The sequence below is a fragment of the Miniopterus schreibersii genome, assembly GCF_964146895.1.
Source record: "Miniopterus schreibersii genome assembly, chromosome: 1".
Taxonomy (NCBI): Eukaryota; Metazoa; Chordata; class Mammalia; order Chiroptera; family Miniopteridae; genus Miniopterus; species Miniopterus schreibersii.
Window position 1 is genome coordinate 163,083,897 of NC_138101.1, and position 16,464 is coordinate 163,100,360.

The 16,464-nt window shown below is 41.2% G+C and overlaps 1 protein-coding gene across 1 annotated transcript in view; it reads left to right on the forward strand.

Moving 5' to 3' along the window:
* Positions 1-16,464, forward strand: part of IQCH (IQ motif containing H) — a gene marked incomplete at both ends in the record, with an annotated part of 175,289 nt that overhangs the window by 42,902 nt on the left and 115,923 nt on the right. Inside the window, 2 exons of the mRNA XM_081126407.1 lie at positions 7,422-7,539; positions 14,997-15,125. Coding sequence (XP_080982533.1) covers positions 7,422-7,539; positions 14,997-15,125 — 247 coding nt within the window. The remainder of the gene's footprint in view (positions 1-7,421; positions 7,540-14,996; positions 15,126-16,464) is intronic.

Consider the following 16,464-nt stretch of genomic DNA (forward strand, 5'->3'; position numbering starts at 1 on the left):
GTGCATCTCCATATATTAATTCATTAATTCCTCACAACAGCCACATGGATGGATGATCAGGGATTCTGAATCTTGTGCGAAATTGGATTCTATAAATCTGAAATGCCATAGTGCAAAATAACAATAAATTACTGCTTTAATCACAAATCCCCAAAATTTAAAAAATGAAACAAAATTTTGTTTTTATTCATAGCTGGTGCAGTCTGAGTGAACTTAAGCTGTATTTATGCTGAAGTTTCCACGGAGAGGCACCGCTTGAGTAAATAAAGCTACCCTGTGTTGTTAAGGATATGAGTTCAGCAACTGCAACAAACAGTAGGTTGACACAACATTAGTTCTCTCACGTCCCAATTTGAGCGTGAATTCTTTGTGGCTGATATGGCAGCTCTGCAGCGTCAGGTACTCGTGCACTTGCCATTGGATCACTCCGTCCTCCCAGACAGGAGGTTTTCCATCTTAGGATCTAAGATGACTGCTGTGCTCCCACCATCCTGTCTGTATCCAACCAGTAGAATCACTCCAGTTCCCATGCCGCTGGCCAGAATCTAATCACAATGACACATGAAGCTGCAAGGGAGGCTGGGAAAGGTAGTTTCTGGCTGGGCAGCACATTAAAGGTCAGCCACCAGTCTTTGCCATACCTGCCATTCTTCATCTGACTGTCTTGAATTATGTGAGTTGAGACTTATGAAATGCCTCCAGAAACAGATCCTTTACATAAAATCCAGCTGCCCTGCAGATAAGAATATCCTTATTTTACAGAAGATAAAACTGAAACTCAGAGAAGTTAAAAGACTTCCCCCCTGCACATTGGTAATTAAATGACAGAGCCAGGACTCAAATCTGGTGCTCTGCACTGAGGATTCTTGCTTTGATGCTACAGATGCCTTTCCAGGGATTTCTTCTTCTATCCTAAGAACTCTAGTAGTGAGACTCCTGCTGTATTAGGTTAAATGGAGCCGGGAAAGGAGCGAGGAAGAGGGCAGAGTGGTAGGGCTCTGCTGTGAGGACAGAGGGCCATGAAGCAGTGGTGTGCATTTTTAGTTCTGCCTCTGAGGTAAAAGGTAGGCCGAATGTGTGCCCTACCTATTTTCCCTCCCCGGTTTTAGTTTCCCCACCATAATAAGGGGAGGAGGGCTGGGGCAGGATTGCTGAATATGGCCGAGCAGCAGGTTGTGCACAATTCCTAATATTCACTAGCCAGAAATTTCTGGAGCAGAGTAGAGGGGTACAGCATAGCTTCCATCTTAACTGCTTCTTACCTCTCAGAAATACTATGAGTAAGTTATCAAAATACTGGGATTTTCAGAAACACTACGAAATCTGGAGGGAAGATAACCAAGCAGGCATCCTTGCCTTTCTTCTCTTCTGACAAATGAACTTGGAAGAAACAGATGAAATTGGAAAGTAAATAATGTGTCTGCTTCTTCCCAAGAGAAGTGAAGTCTTCAGGAGTCCACCAAAATGTTTCAAAGCCCCGGGGGATGGGATTAGGGAGGGATGGCCTCATCCTCAACTAGGTAGAGCAAACCCTGGTATAAGATGTTCATCAAAATCTCAAGAGAGGGAGGAGAGCCTACATATTTTAACAAAGACTGCATACATCCTAAAACAGAGGAGAAAACCCAAAATGAGCAGTTCCCATGTGTTGATGGGAAAGAAGACACACTGGCCCAGACACTGGGGGAGGAGATACTACATCAGAGCAAGTAGCATGTCTGGGCAGAGCTGCCTAAGTATGTGCAAGGAGGAAAGAGATGATATGGTCACTACACTGATTTATTATATAAAAGTCAGTATTTTACCCACAGCTAACGGAAAAGAGGGAAGAGAGAAGGGTGGGAGGATCATGGTCTGCAAAAGACAAAGCCTAACCTAGAAAAGGGCATAATCCAAGGAACAGGGAATTTTCTTACAATTCCTTCACATTCTAGTGCAGCTTGATAGGACCATAAATTAAGTAAAACTACAGCTCACCCATTAGATGATAAAAGAGCAGAATGAGATAAAAGGGAGTTTGAAGACATAAGGAAACACACTGAATACCAAAATACTTTATGGAACTAATAAACTATAAGTAGAAAGAACTAACACTGCTGAATATTGAAATAGTGACATGGAGAAAAGACTGTAGGCACAGATAATGCAGAGGGAAAAGATAAAGGAAATTAATTAGAAACTAATAGACATGTATACTAGTTTGTTACAGGCTAAGCTGCTGTAACAAAGAAATCAGAAAATACAGTGCCTTAAATAAGTGAGTTTACTGCTTACTCACAGAAGAGCCCACAGGTGAGATCCAAGGCTGGCAGGACAGCTCTGCTCCAAGAAGTTATGCACGGTTTGGTTCCTGCTGTCTTGATAGGCCATCGTCTCCTCACCTCTGTGGTTACGGACACTCATTTCAGTGGTTGGAGCTGGCTCCTCTCCACACCCACGTTTCAGCCCATAGAAAGGATAGAGACCAGGCAAGCGCTCTTAGGAGGCTTCCCAAAGGCTGCCCTTATCTCTTCTGCTCACATCTTATTGGTCTGAACTCGGTCACATGTCCACATTTAGCCACAGGGGACAGTGGGAAATGTAGTCTGGAACTAGCACTCGGATAAAACTCAGGCTGTTGCATGCTAAAGGGACCAGGAGAGAAGGAGTGCTTAGGCATCGCAAGATGGAAGGTAAAGGTGAGCCGACACTTAAAGGCGCTTGGTGTCCCTGAGAGAACCCGGCAAATGAAAGATATGTATCAGGTGATAAGATGCGAGAAAAACTTCCCAGAAGTGAAGAAAGAGCTACATCTGTAGGTGAAAACAATAATAACACTGAGTCCCAGGGAAATCTGATTTAGAATATTTAACAAAAAGGTGTTTCCTGAGTTAAATACCTGAACTTCAAAGACAAAGAATGCTTCAGACATTCAGGCAGAAAGAAAAATCACCTACAAGGGGTAAAAAAAATAAGGCTGGCATCAGATTTCACAATCCTCACTGTGGAAGACAATGGTGCCGTATCTACAGCGTTTTGAGACAGGAAAGGGTGACCCCAGATGTAATTCAAGTAGAAGGGCCCAGAGAAGTAAAATACCCATGAACACTTGGGAAAACTGCTTGGTAACCAAAACCAGGCAAGTAAGAAATCAATCAAAATAAAAAAGTCAAGCAGTCAATCTCAGAGGGAAGTGGGGTGGGGGGGTGGGGGGAGATTAACCAAAGAATTGATATGCATATATGCACAACCCATGGACACAGAAAATAGTGTGGTGAAGGGCCTGGAGCAGGGAGTGGGTGCGGGCTGGAGGGGGTCAATGGAGAAAAAAGGGGACATCTGTAATAATTTCAACACTTTAATTAATTAATTTAAAAGAAAAATTAAAAATGTCAAGCATAGAGAAACCAGGACAAAGAAACTGTTGGTGAGCATTGAATCCATTTGCAGGTAGAACTAATACTAAATAATCATAGCAATTATGGTTTCAAAACAATGTGAATATTATAAATATGGACAGTGTAAAATTAATAATATAATCACCCCAGTCGGCATGGCTCAGCGGTTGAGCATCAACCTAGGATCCAGGAGATCCTGGTTCGAGTCCTGGTCAGGGCACAAGCCCGGGTTGCAGGCTCGATCCCCAGTAGGGGCTTGCAGGAGGCAGCCGATCAATGACTCATCATTGACGTTTCTATCTCTCCCTCCCTCTCCCTTCCTCTCTCTCTGAAACCAATAAAAACATATTTTAAAAATAATAATATAATAATAAAATGGGGAGGGGAGGGCAAGGAGGTAGGAGTAGCAAGAGTTCTAATGCTCTCATCTTTTGAAGCTGGGATATGTTATCCAAATCAAACCATGTGATTTGTAAAAATCTCAATGTTTTTCATAATCACCTGTATGTAACTAAGGAGCAGGAGTCCACAAACTACTGCCTGAGGGCAGACCACCTGTTTTTGTAAGTTTTATTGGAACATAGCTTCACACTTTTGCTTACACATTGTTTATGCTACTTTCCAGCTTTCGTAATGGACCTGAACAGCCTAAAATATTTACTACCTGGCCCTTAAAGAAAAAATTGGCCAACCCTTGCAGAAGAATCTTTTTTAACTCACAGGAATCTTGTGGTAAAGGAATATTTGAGGTTTAATAATTTGTTGGGTTTAATTTAGCCATTTCCCCTCCTATTAAATTCATGTCAAATTAAGTCTAATAATGTAATGTAAGTCCTATTTTTCATAAAACAATGTATCAGTTATTCCCAAGTTGTCATGGATAATGGGTCACCTAATGCAATTTGGCATGGGTTCTTAAGCTTTTATCTTTGCATGTTTCTGCATTATTTGGAATCTTTATAATGAACATATATCATTTTTACCAGAATAATAAAATAACACAGTTTTTCTCTTTGAAAACACTGGAAGCCAATACACCAAGATATTAACAATGATTAATTCTGGCTGACAGGAATGTAATTGCTGTTTTCTTCTTTAAGCTTGTCTGTATTTTTTAAATATTGAAAAAATGTGAAGCTATTGTAGAAGGTTTAGGCATAAAGTGATAGAGTTATGAAATATAGTTTGGGGAATAGTAATAAAGTACCATATATAAGGGACGGTGTTCTATTTAAAACATGATTTGTTTAATAACATGATATTCCATATTATACGAACACCAAAGCATGGTCCCAGCATAAAATATAAAGCATGGCATAAAGGAGCAGTCAGGAGGAGTTGATACACGACTTCTGTTAGGCAACCATCACATCCATAAAGCTGATGTCTTTAATTTTCATTAATCTCAGCCTACCCCTCCAGCCCCATCCCCTGATACACACACCATACTCCAGCCACACAGAGCTCCTCGCTTTGTCTCCACCATTCTTTCTGCCTATCATTGCGCCGTCTTCTCCACATGACACAATTCAATGCTGCTTTTCAGGGACAATTTAAATACTGCCACTTACTGCAATATGTCTCAACCTCAGCTGCACATCAGAATCACCTAGGAGCTTTATAAAAACACCAAGGTCCAGGGTCCGGCCCAGCTATTTGGATTTAATGGTCCAGGGTTGGGGTGATTCTGATACTCAGCCAGGGCGGCGAGTCCTCGCAGAGCCGCCTGCCGTTCCAGAGGCCGAGTTAATGACGCCCGCTTCCGCACTCCCACAGCCCTAAGCTTTGCCATTGCTCATGAAATTTAATGCGTATTGTATTAAAGTTAGTGTGATATAGTAAGTGCTCAATAAATGCTGAGGGTTGTTACATGCCTTCTCCCTGCAACCAAGCGTATGCAGAGGTGGTTATCTTTACCATGGGAACGGGCCGGGAGAGCGGGCTCAGGTTTCACATCCAGTGACACTGTCTGCAGGATGAATTCCTATAAGCTCACCGCGGTGTCGCCTGCCTCCACGCTCCTACACACACACGCACGCACACACGCACACGCACACACACGCACGCACACACACCACCCCTCCCTGCCTTTTCTGCATAGCTCTTGGGTCTGCCTTGTACCTTCTTCTTTGAAGAATTAAAGAACCGGCGTTATGAATGACGGACTGCCTGACAGAATCCGGATGTCATCTGCCCTCTGCGCTGCGCTGCGTGTCCTGCTTTACATGGTGTTTTATGTCGGGTCCCGCCACTGTAGCTTTCCAGAGCAGGCTGTCAGGGGCACTTTGTCAAAGGCTTTCAGGAAATCCAGATAAATTGTGCTGTGTGCCCTGAAACTGTCATGCCCATATTTTACATCTTCACGGCGCTTGACAATTTTATTTAAGCTGAATCTTTCTTCCTCCGTCCAATTTACCTTTGCCTCCCTGACCCCGATATCAATCAGAGGCGTGGGGACCCTGCCATTTTTGGTGCTGGGTGTCCTCAGCTCGGCGTGTGCCATGTCTGGAGTTGAGCACACTGGGCGATTTTCTCAGCCTCGCCGAGGAGGAGAAGACCTTAGGAGCTGCTCGTGTCTGGAGGTGGGGTGTGAAGAGGAGAGCCGAAGGCGAGGAGGGGACGGAGGTGGGTGAGCAAGACCCAGGTCCCATGATAACGCCGTGTGCACGCGAGCTCCTCGCCGTCATCAAGGCGAGGCCCGCAGCACTCCCCTTCTCCTCCGGCTCACCTGGAAGGAAGCAGGGCGCACTTCAGCCTTCTCTTTCCTGTAAAAAATCCTATTTCTAGTCATTTTAAACTGTCCTCACACATCATGAAAGGGTTCAGTGTTCATGGGATGGTAGCTTCTCACAGTTTCCCTCAAGGACCACAAGCTGGCAGTAGGGCCCTAACAACTTCGTTGACACAGACCTTTCTCAGCCAGCAGATATTTGTTTTGTAAAGTGGTCTTTCACCCCAGACCTGGTGAAACTTTCCCTTTCTTTTCCTTAAGGTCACCATGACCTTGATGATCAGTAAGGTGAGGTACATCTGAGTCCAATGGAAAATTTCACTAATGTAAAATCAGATTAATCTTAAAATTGTATAATTTTAAGTGTGTATATCTAGTGTGTATATACTATATTTTAAGAGTGTATATCTGTGTATATCTAATATACTGTGTGACCTGAAACAGACCTACGAACCTTTCTGTCTTGGTTCTTTACTGGTTAAATAACAAATTGTTACCTGGTTCCCTTAGAAGCTTTGCAAATTAATTTTGTTTGGAAAATGACTTGAAAATTTAAGACACTCTAGAAATATCAAACAGTTGCATCTTTCCAGCTGAGAGAGCCCAGGTAATTCATTACCTCCTATAATAAAGGTAAAAATATTGTACTTGGGCTATACAATTAAGTGTGATTTATATGCAATACATATGATCTTTAAAATCTAGACACCATTTAATAGGAACAATTCATATTTCATAACTATAATAAAAACATTTTATGACTTTAAAAAAGTAATCTACTGTGCCTGATCTAGACATCATGTCTTTAACCATTTCTGAGATCTGCAAGAGCCTACTCAGAGTTCATCTTTAACCTCTGAATGTTAACTGACATATTTATCTTTAAATTCTCCCAGGGATTTTTGTTTTTGGTTTTTGTTTTTATCCTCAAAACTCTAGTATGTATTTCCTAGGAAATTTGCTTGTACAAAATTTTGTTGTATTCAAAACCACTTCTGCTAAGATTTTGCACTTTTATATTGTAGTCATTAAAATTGAACAAAATCTTAATGTTCCTTTATTAACTACTATACTGACTTTGCATAGTGGAAATCACAACATGTTAATTGGATTTAATTAACTATTTTAAATTACACAAACTCCTGACATCAGATAATAGCACAGGGTTCTCATGAGCAATAAAATTGGAGCTGATATTGCTACTTTATTAAAACTTAATGAAACTATTCATAATCTATTTATTGTTTACAAGAAGAAAACTGTTCATTTTGAAAGCAAAAATGTCTGTTGAAAACAAATTTTTGACCATCTAGGTGAAGGCTCAGAAGTTAATAAAAGGGTCCACCGTAACCAACCTCACGGTTCTGCCAGCTTCTCATCGCATGTCCTGTTTCACTCCCATACCAATCTTACAAAAGGATGCCAGTAAAGGTTAGTGATTAATAACCATTTTATGTGCCTAAGAATCTAAAGGAAAGAGCATTGAGGTGGGGATGGGGGCCTGAGTTTGAATTCTGGCTCAGCGACTAATTCTCCTAGGTGACCTCAGATAAGTCAAGTCCTCACTCTGGCCTGAGGAGGTTGGACTGACTGATCATTAGAGCCCCGTCCACGTCTAAAACCCACCATTCTATAGACTTAATATTGATTTCAGTGTTGGGAGTTATTACATATTAAAAGTATTGTGTTTAAGTGATATTACTAGAAGTGTTCAAGTTTCTGAGCAGATAGTTTCTGTTGCTATCCTGTTAGCATTTAAAAATCTTATTTCAATATCTGTTATGCAGCAATATGAAGCCAGAATTAATGTAATTAGCATTTAAACTATGCATGTCTTAGTCCAAATTCCAGTCACTATGAAACCAGTAGATTTCTAGTTTTAAGCAAAAGAGATTATATCGTCTTTATTTCAATGTCCCCAGTGCCTAAAACCATATAGAGCATTTTGCAGACACTAAATGTGGGCAGAATGAGTAGGCGAATGAAAAAGTAAGTGAACAAATGGCTACGGACTGAGGGTCAAAAGGAACCTCTTTACTTCTCCCTGGTACTTAATTGGCTAAAGTGTTCAAGAATGCCTAAGTGGGTCCCCTGCTGCATCTCAAATATAACCAACTGAAGGGGTCTTTCATTATTTCTATCTCACTTTCTATCTGGTGTTTGGAGGTATTTTGGACCTAAAGTTGGTTCCCAAGGATTCTTCTGGCACCTAGAGATTTAACGTCTTATAGCTCCTATATCCTCTGTCTACTGACCTGCTGATGGGTGGATAGCAAAGCTCAAGAGAACCCAGAATCATTCTAAGTCTCTCAACTAGTTAAACTTCTCACAACTACAACTGTTACCGTCTTAGCTATGAACCATCATTGTTCAGAAATCTTTATGACACACACTCTAGTTAGTTTTCATAACATTTACTCTGAATAAATGAATAACTGAATACTGAATAACATCAGCAGAGTTTCTATTTCTTGCTTTAGTACCATTTTATATTCTTCCTGGATCAATCAGAATGAATGAAGTAGTGAAAAAAAATGAACCAATCAATTAATGCCTGCTTTAGCAATAGACACAATTAAAAACTTGCTGCAAAGCAAAGGTAAATATACAAACATGGTAGCTTGATCCAGAAAAAAATTAGATTTTTATATTGCAATTATCTACTAAAGAACACATGGCCTACCATAATAGTTATAATTAACCAATTAATGGACATAAATTCATTGAATACTTGCCATATGTTTGGCATTTTGCAAGATAACCTGAGTGTCAGGAAAGCACAAGCCACAGAAACAGGGATAAAGTTTCTAGATTTTTTACATATTCCTGATGCTCTTAAATTTCATTAAGAAATTAAGGTCTACACAAGTACAGCATGAGGTGAAAGATGAACAACGTCCAGAGGAAAGAATCCTTTTGGAAAATGCAGGGCAAAGTTCCCTACTTTTTCTTGAATTATCTTGCCAAATCCAAAAAAGGGAAGGTTTTATTTGTTTTTTAAAATATATTTTCATCAGTTTTTGAGAAAGAGAGGAAGGGAGAGGGAGAGAGAGAGAAACATCAAATCCGCCGCCTCCCTGCATGCCCCCACTGGGGATCGAGCCCACAACCTGGGCAGTCGCCTGACCAGGAATCGAACCAGCGACCTCTCAGTGCCCTGGACAACGCTCAACCAATTGAGCCACACCAGCCAGGGCAAGGAAGTGGTTTTTTTGATGGTTAAGAATGGGAAGTCTCACAGTACACAAACCATATTTTCAACTCAGGCCCTTTGTGACCTCAGGCAAGTTGCTCTCTGATCTAGAATAAACTCTAAACTCTCTAAACAAGGCACAGCTGATCTGGCCCTCGCCTCCATTCTCATCCCACTCTGCTTTCTCTGTGCTCCAGCCACATGGGCCTCCTCTCTGTTCCCTATCAGGTCAGACACATTTTCATATCAGGCCCTCAGCAGTGCCTTTCCCTCTGCGTGTACAAGTCGCTTCCTCAAGCATCTGCGTTTTTCCCCTCATAGATTATCATAGTTTGTAATTATATGTTTATTTGCGGGTTTATTTAAAGCCTTCACTACTAGAGGTTCCATGAAGTCTCTCTGGTTCACCGCTGCATCCTTAACCCAGAGTAGTTCCTGATAGGTATTAGGCGCTTAACAAACGTTGGTTGAGTGGATGACAGAATAAATGAACTTCCAATCCCTAATCTATTCAATAGGAAAGTAAGAGTGTTATGAAAATTTAATGAGACGATGGTATTGAAAGATAATTTTCAAAAACATATAAAACCATGACTCATACAAATATAAGATGAACGCATGTCAAAGATTTTATTTAACTCACCAATTAAAAGAGGGCATCTGTAAGACGTCACAACTGATTTAAATGAAAATCCAGAGAACACACATTTGTAGATCTGGAATTTTTTTTTTTTTTTTAAATATATCTTTATTTCAGAGAGAGGAAGGGAGAGGGAGAGAGAGAGTTGAAACATCAGTGATGAGAGAGTCACTGATCAGCTGCCTCCTGCACGCCCCCCACTGGGGATCGAGCCCGCAACCTGGGCATGTGCCCTGACCGGGAATCGAACCTCGATCTCCTGGATCCTAGGTCGATGCTCAACCGCTGAGCTACAGCCGGCCGGGCTGTAAATCTGGAATATTGAAACAAATTCACAAATGGATGCAAAACTGGCTTTTCCATGGGAAGGAGGGGTGTCCCTATACCAGGCAGAATTTATTTTTATGTCTATAGATAGAATTATTTGCATTATTATCAGGTTTGGTTTATTTTGCAAGTTAACCTTAATCTTTACAGTTATAAAATAGTATATTCAGAGACTAGGTTCAGACAATCCCTGCCAGCTCCAGCCTTCCATTGAAAAGGCATCCAGTAATCTCTTTTGCTTATTCTAAAACTTTAAAAAATAGTTTTCTTACAGTCTTCTCCCATTATGATCAAAATTATCTAATTTTATATATATATATATACACACACACACACACACATATATATATATTCACAGACTAAGGTTGGTCTCATTAGGTTTGGCGTGATTGTTTACATAGGGGTAGCAAGAATGTTAACTCACCATGCAGGCTGTTTCAAATTTGCTCTACTGGAAGTCTTCCTAAGGAACCTCAGATAGAACTTTTAAAAACCTCTATCATTCACTATTCAGAGGCTAGAAATCAAGCCCAAGAAATTCTGTACACTGGATTTCAACTACAGGGCCTCTAAATTGGGGTAAATTACTCTCTTCCAAAGGTTCTTTAAATATTCTAAGGGTCCCAGGCCTGCCAGGAAGTGACCTTCCTTACCTATAAACTTTGTACCTGGCCAGTTTTTCTGGGAGGGCTTTGTAAGCACTGGCACCATAAAGTTAACCTTAGTTCTTTAAAGTGACTTATACCTGATTAATAAGCATCATTTTTGCCCGACTGGTGTGGCTCAGTGGTTGAGCATCAACCTAGGATCCAGGCGATCAGGGTTTGATTCCCGGTCAGGGCGCATGCCCGGGTTGCGGGCTCGATCCCCAGTTGGGGGCGTGCAGGAGGTGGCCCATCAGTGACCCTCTCTCATCATCGACGTTTATATCTCTCTCTCCCTCTCCCTTCCTCTCTGAAATCAGTAAAAACATAAAAAAAAGTTAAAAAATAAAAGCATCATTCTTAAATATTAAATTCCAATTTTCCTAATTATATCTTAGTAAAAGGAGAACACATTCTTATTGACACTATACAAACAACTATATTGCCATTAAAAGTAAGGAGTCTGCCTGGCTGGAGAGGCTCAGTCGACTGAGCATTGTCCTGTGCACCGAAAGGTTGCCAGTTCGCTTCCCAGTCTGGGCATATGCTGGATTTTGGGCTGAATCCCTGGTTGGAGCACTTATGGACTGATGTTTCTCCCTCACATTGATGTTTCTCTCTCCCTCCCTCCTTCCCTTCCTCTGTCTCTAAGCAAGTCCTCGGGTGAGGATTGAAAAACAAGTAAAGAGCCTGGTCGGCGTGTCTCTGCTGTTGAGCATTGACCTATGATCCGGGCGATCACGGTTCGGTTCCCAGTCAGGGCAAAGCCTGTGTTGCGGGCTCCATCCCCAGTCGGGGGCATGCAGGAGGAAGCCAATCAATGATTCTCTCTCATCATTGATGTTTCTATCTCTCCCTTCCTCTCTCTGAAATCAATAAAAATATATTAAAAAAAAAAAAGTAAGGAGACTCAATGAGAGTATCTGAATTTGTGAAGTGAGGGAGGGGGGCACATTTAAAGTATTAAAAATTTATTTTCTGGGAATTTTAGGAATATTCCATTTATTACATATGCATTATTTCTCTCTACAAGTCAATCAGAACAGACCTCCTTTAATTTAAGAGAGTTTACAATCCAATTTATTAATATTACTTGGAGACAGGAAAACATTCTGCATTCACGGTGAGAGATAAAGGCCTTTCTGAATTTTAGATACATAGAGATATAGATACAGAGAAAGCTTATCACTGCCATTCTACAGTTTCAGCCACACATAAAAAATAAGCAGAAACACAAAAACTTAATGGCCCGGATATCAGTCATTCTCTTTTCTTGTGGGCATGAAATTCCTAATTGATTTGAGATCAAAATACACAAATAGACAAACAAAAGGCTATCAAACTGTATTCTCCATTGTTTCTCACTCAACAGGGAGCAGATATCTATAAGACATTAATCCACTTAGAGATCACCAAATTTCCAGTCATTTTAGCTAACAACAGGAATAACTTATCAGCCATAAATGAAACAAAAAAACAACAACACACAAAGCACAGGATTAATAGGGAGTAGTATTAAAATGAGAAAAACAGAGTCAATAAAGTTCTGTTTCTACTTTGAAGTCACCTGTGGAAACCAAGAAAAATATGTGCCTGGGCTTGGTTCTGTATGGGCTGCACCATTTCTGGCAATTTCAGGTGAATCTTTTGCTTATCTCCAAAATAGTTGAAGAATATTTTATTTATATATTTTAAAGTAAAACCATGACTCTCACACAAATAGAAAATGAGGTTAAAGTTGTTATTTACCTCATTAATTGAGGGAACTTGTAAAATGTTACAGTTGATTCAAAGGATAATCCAAACAACAGACACATTTATAAAGCAAGAATACTGAAATAGCCCAGCCAGCATGGCTCAGTGGTTGAGCATCGACCTATGAACCAGGAGGTCATGGTTTGATTCCTGGTCAGGGCACATGCGCGGATTGCAGGCTTGATCCCCAGTAGGGGGCGTGCGGGGGCAGTCAAGTGATGATTCTCATTATTGATGTTTCTATCTCTCTCTCCCTCTCCCTTCCTCACTCTGAACTCAATAAAAACATATTTTTTAAACAATTCTGAAATAAATTTGCAAATAGATGCAAAACTGGCTTTTGGGGGTTGGAGGAAGAATTGTCCCTCCATGTGACAGAATTTATTGGCATGTGGATAAACAAGAATTATTTGCATTGCTTTCAGTTTTCTATAAATTAACCTCAGTCTCTATGGAATTGTAAAGTAGACTAACCAAAACCAAAGGGGTTTATAAGGTCAGATAATCTCTAGAGGTTCCAGCATTTTTAGAAAAACAATCTACTAGTCTTTCTTTCTTATTCCATAGACTTAACATTTTCTTTCCAAAAGTAAATGCACACATGTGCGTTTGTCTAAAATTAAGTGAATTGCTTCAACCTGTACTAAAGCAAGGGTTAAAGTCATGCTTATATTCTTTGGGATTTCCAGAGGATAAAACTCACTCTTGTAATAAAAACATACTGAATGAGAAGGAGCTCTGCTTTTCACATCTGCAAAACAGGCGTAGTTCTTGGAAGTGAGATTTGGTATTTATAGGTGGAAAATACTTGTAAGGACAAAGAATTAGTCTAAATATTTTAAAGCATTAGTATTAATTTCAAAGAGGGCCCAGCAGTTCTTAAGCTTTCAGAATACAAAAGATGGACCTGGAGTGCTTATTTAAATGTAGGTTACTGGGCCTCAATTCTAGTGGTTCTCAGACGTCAAAGCATATATTCAGTAATTCAGATTTGGGGGCCCAGGAATCTCCATTTGTAGTAAGAAATTCTCCCCAGAGGATTCTTTGGTAAGTAAACTGAATATTTTCTTGGAATCATTGTTTTGCAAGTGAAGTCTCCTTTAGCCCACCAATCCCTCAGTAGTCTTTTTTCTGAATTCCTGTAACACTAGACTTTAACACCTTTTAAAAAATATGTTTTTATTGATTTTAGAGAGAGAGGAAGGGAGAGGGCGAGAGAGAAAGAAACATCCACCGGCTGCCTCCTGCATTCCCCCTACTGGGAATCGAGGCCACAACCCTGGCATGTGCCCTGCCTGGGAATCGCACTGGCAACCTCTCTGTGTGGGGGATGACACTCAGCCAACTGAGGCACACCAGCCAGGGCAGACACCCTTAATAATAACATAATAAAGTCATTAGAGGTCATAAGGCAAATGGAAGCAATATTTGTCCCTCTTAGAATGTGCTTCAACTTCTTCAACTTGGCCCAGCTTGGTACAGTTTGTACACTAGGATTTCACTGAGACCCCAAGTTCTTTACTTTCCTTCTTGTGTGAGAGCAACGAGAAACTAAAGCCCTGTCACAAGTCTCTGTCAAGTACTCCCGAGCCTCTGGGTTTCTGGCTTCCACACAATAGATCCACCTTGATTAAAGTTTTGCCCCTGACAGTAGGCTTTGTTCAATTATTCATTTATTCATTGGTTTATTCTTTTGTTTACTTATTTAACAATGTCTCTTGTCCTTAAAAAGCCTTGGCACCAGCCAGGCCCACACAGTAGCAATTCCAAGAATTGTAAATTAGTTACCTGAATGCTAACGTGTTGCCCATTTATGCTAAAATAACCTGGTTAGGCATACGAATCTTCTGGTGATATGAAAAATGTCTAAAAATAACTCTTTACTAAACTATGACTCATAACAACAGGGGGCTGCTTGCAAGCACACAGACTTTCCTTCTTTTAGAACAAAAGATCTCTTTAGGTATTAACACTGTGTGTCTGATTTCTCTGAATTTTAAAAGGAATAACATCAATAATTGAAAATGCCATAAGTATGAAGAAGTTTTAGTTTGCCTTGAAATTATATTTCTACCTTAAAATGAAGTGGTCTTAGTACAAGCTTGTTTCATTTACAGTTACTGGAAATGTCACTTTTCCCCTTGGGTTAGAAATTTAGGCTTAAATAAACAGGTACTGTGCCTATTTTTTCATGCAAAGGATTAAGCACTAGGTACACTGTCACAGATAAGATGAGGAATTGAGTAAGTTACAGCTGTGCAATGTATAGAGCTCAGACTTCGGGGAAATGCTTGAAGGTAAACTCATATTCTTCTAACCTTCCCTTTAGGGATTTTAAGTATGATAGAGCGAGGACTGATTCCACCAACAGCAAGGATCACCTTTCAGAATCCACCCATTGTACCCAGAGCAGCTCCTCTGCACAATTTTGATGAAGCGCATAAGGTTCCAGCTGCTGGTAAGAAGTCTTGGCGGTATGCTTAGTCGGGGATACACAAAAATTACCTCCCCCCAAATCTAGTGGGCCAGTGTCCAACTCTATCTTCAAAAATAGGGCAAGAGGAAAGCTGTAACGATTCTGAGTTTTCCTTTACTGAGTAAAGTAACTTGAGTCTCTTTGTAGAATACCTACTGAGGGCCTATGTTCTCTATGCGTTAGAAGGTTGGGATTTGCAAGGGGCTTGCAGCTTGGCTGGGAAAACAAGACAGAAATGATAAAGATAAATAACAATACAAAGTAGCACAGAATAAAAGGCAGATGAATGTTAAAGTCTAATGCTGTAGAAGCTCAGAGCAATGATTACCCAGGGGTGAGATACTAGAAGACTTTAAAGAGGAGGCTGAATGAAATAGGGTGCTCAGGAAAAGCACTGACCTGAGAACCTGCTACCTAGTTGCAGGACCTCAGGCAAGCCATTTACTTTCCTTTTATTGTTTATTACATTTATTGGGGTGACACTGGTTAATAAAATTATATAGATTTCAGGTGTACAACTCTATGGTACATTATCTGTGTATTGCATTCTGTGCCATTTGCTTTCTCTGGGCCTTAGCTTTCCCAGTTATAAAATGAGGGGTTTTGGCTAAATCAGTTCATCGGTTCAACAAATAGTTGTTGAATGCTTGCTTTATGGGAGGTAGCACTTAGGTGTGGGGATCCAGCAGAGAAAAAGTCAGACACCATTTCTGCTCTCCTGGTATTTACCATCTAATGGGAGATATGGATATTAACCAGGTAAGTAAATGAGAATGTAAGCCCTAGTGATAAAATAATAGTGAGTGATAAGCACCAGAAATAAGGCACCGTGGGCTGGACACTGAGAAGGAGATGGTTACTCGGCGTGTGAGGGAAGGGCCAGGGAAGCCTCGCAGAAGATTTATGGGGCTTCCGTCACGATTCAGATGATAAGGAGCGGGTCCTGTAAACATCGAGGAAAGAGCATTCCAGACACAGGACAGCCCGGGTACTGAGGCCTCGAGGACCAAGGAGGCAAAGAGCAAGAAGCCCAGTGTGGCTGGAGGGCGAGAGCAAGGGGGAGAGGGGGCGAGGCTGGGAGGGGGAGGCTGGGAGGCGAGGCTGGGAGGGCGAGGCTGGGAGGCGAGGCTGGGAGGGGGAGGCTAGGAGGGGGAGGCTGGGGGGGGAGGCTGGGGGGGGAGGCTGGGGGGGGAGGCTGGGAGGCGAGGCTGGGCAGAGGCCAGAGCGGAGGCAGCCTGGTCCTCATGCTCCCCCCGCCCGCTCCCACAGCAGCAGGCTTGCGGGGGGCACACGCCAGCTTGGCTGAACACCGCACCTTTCA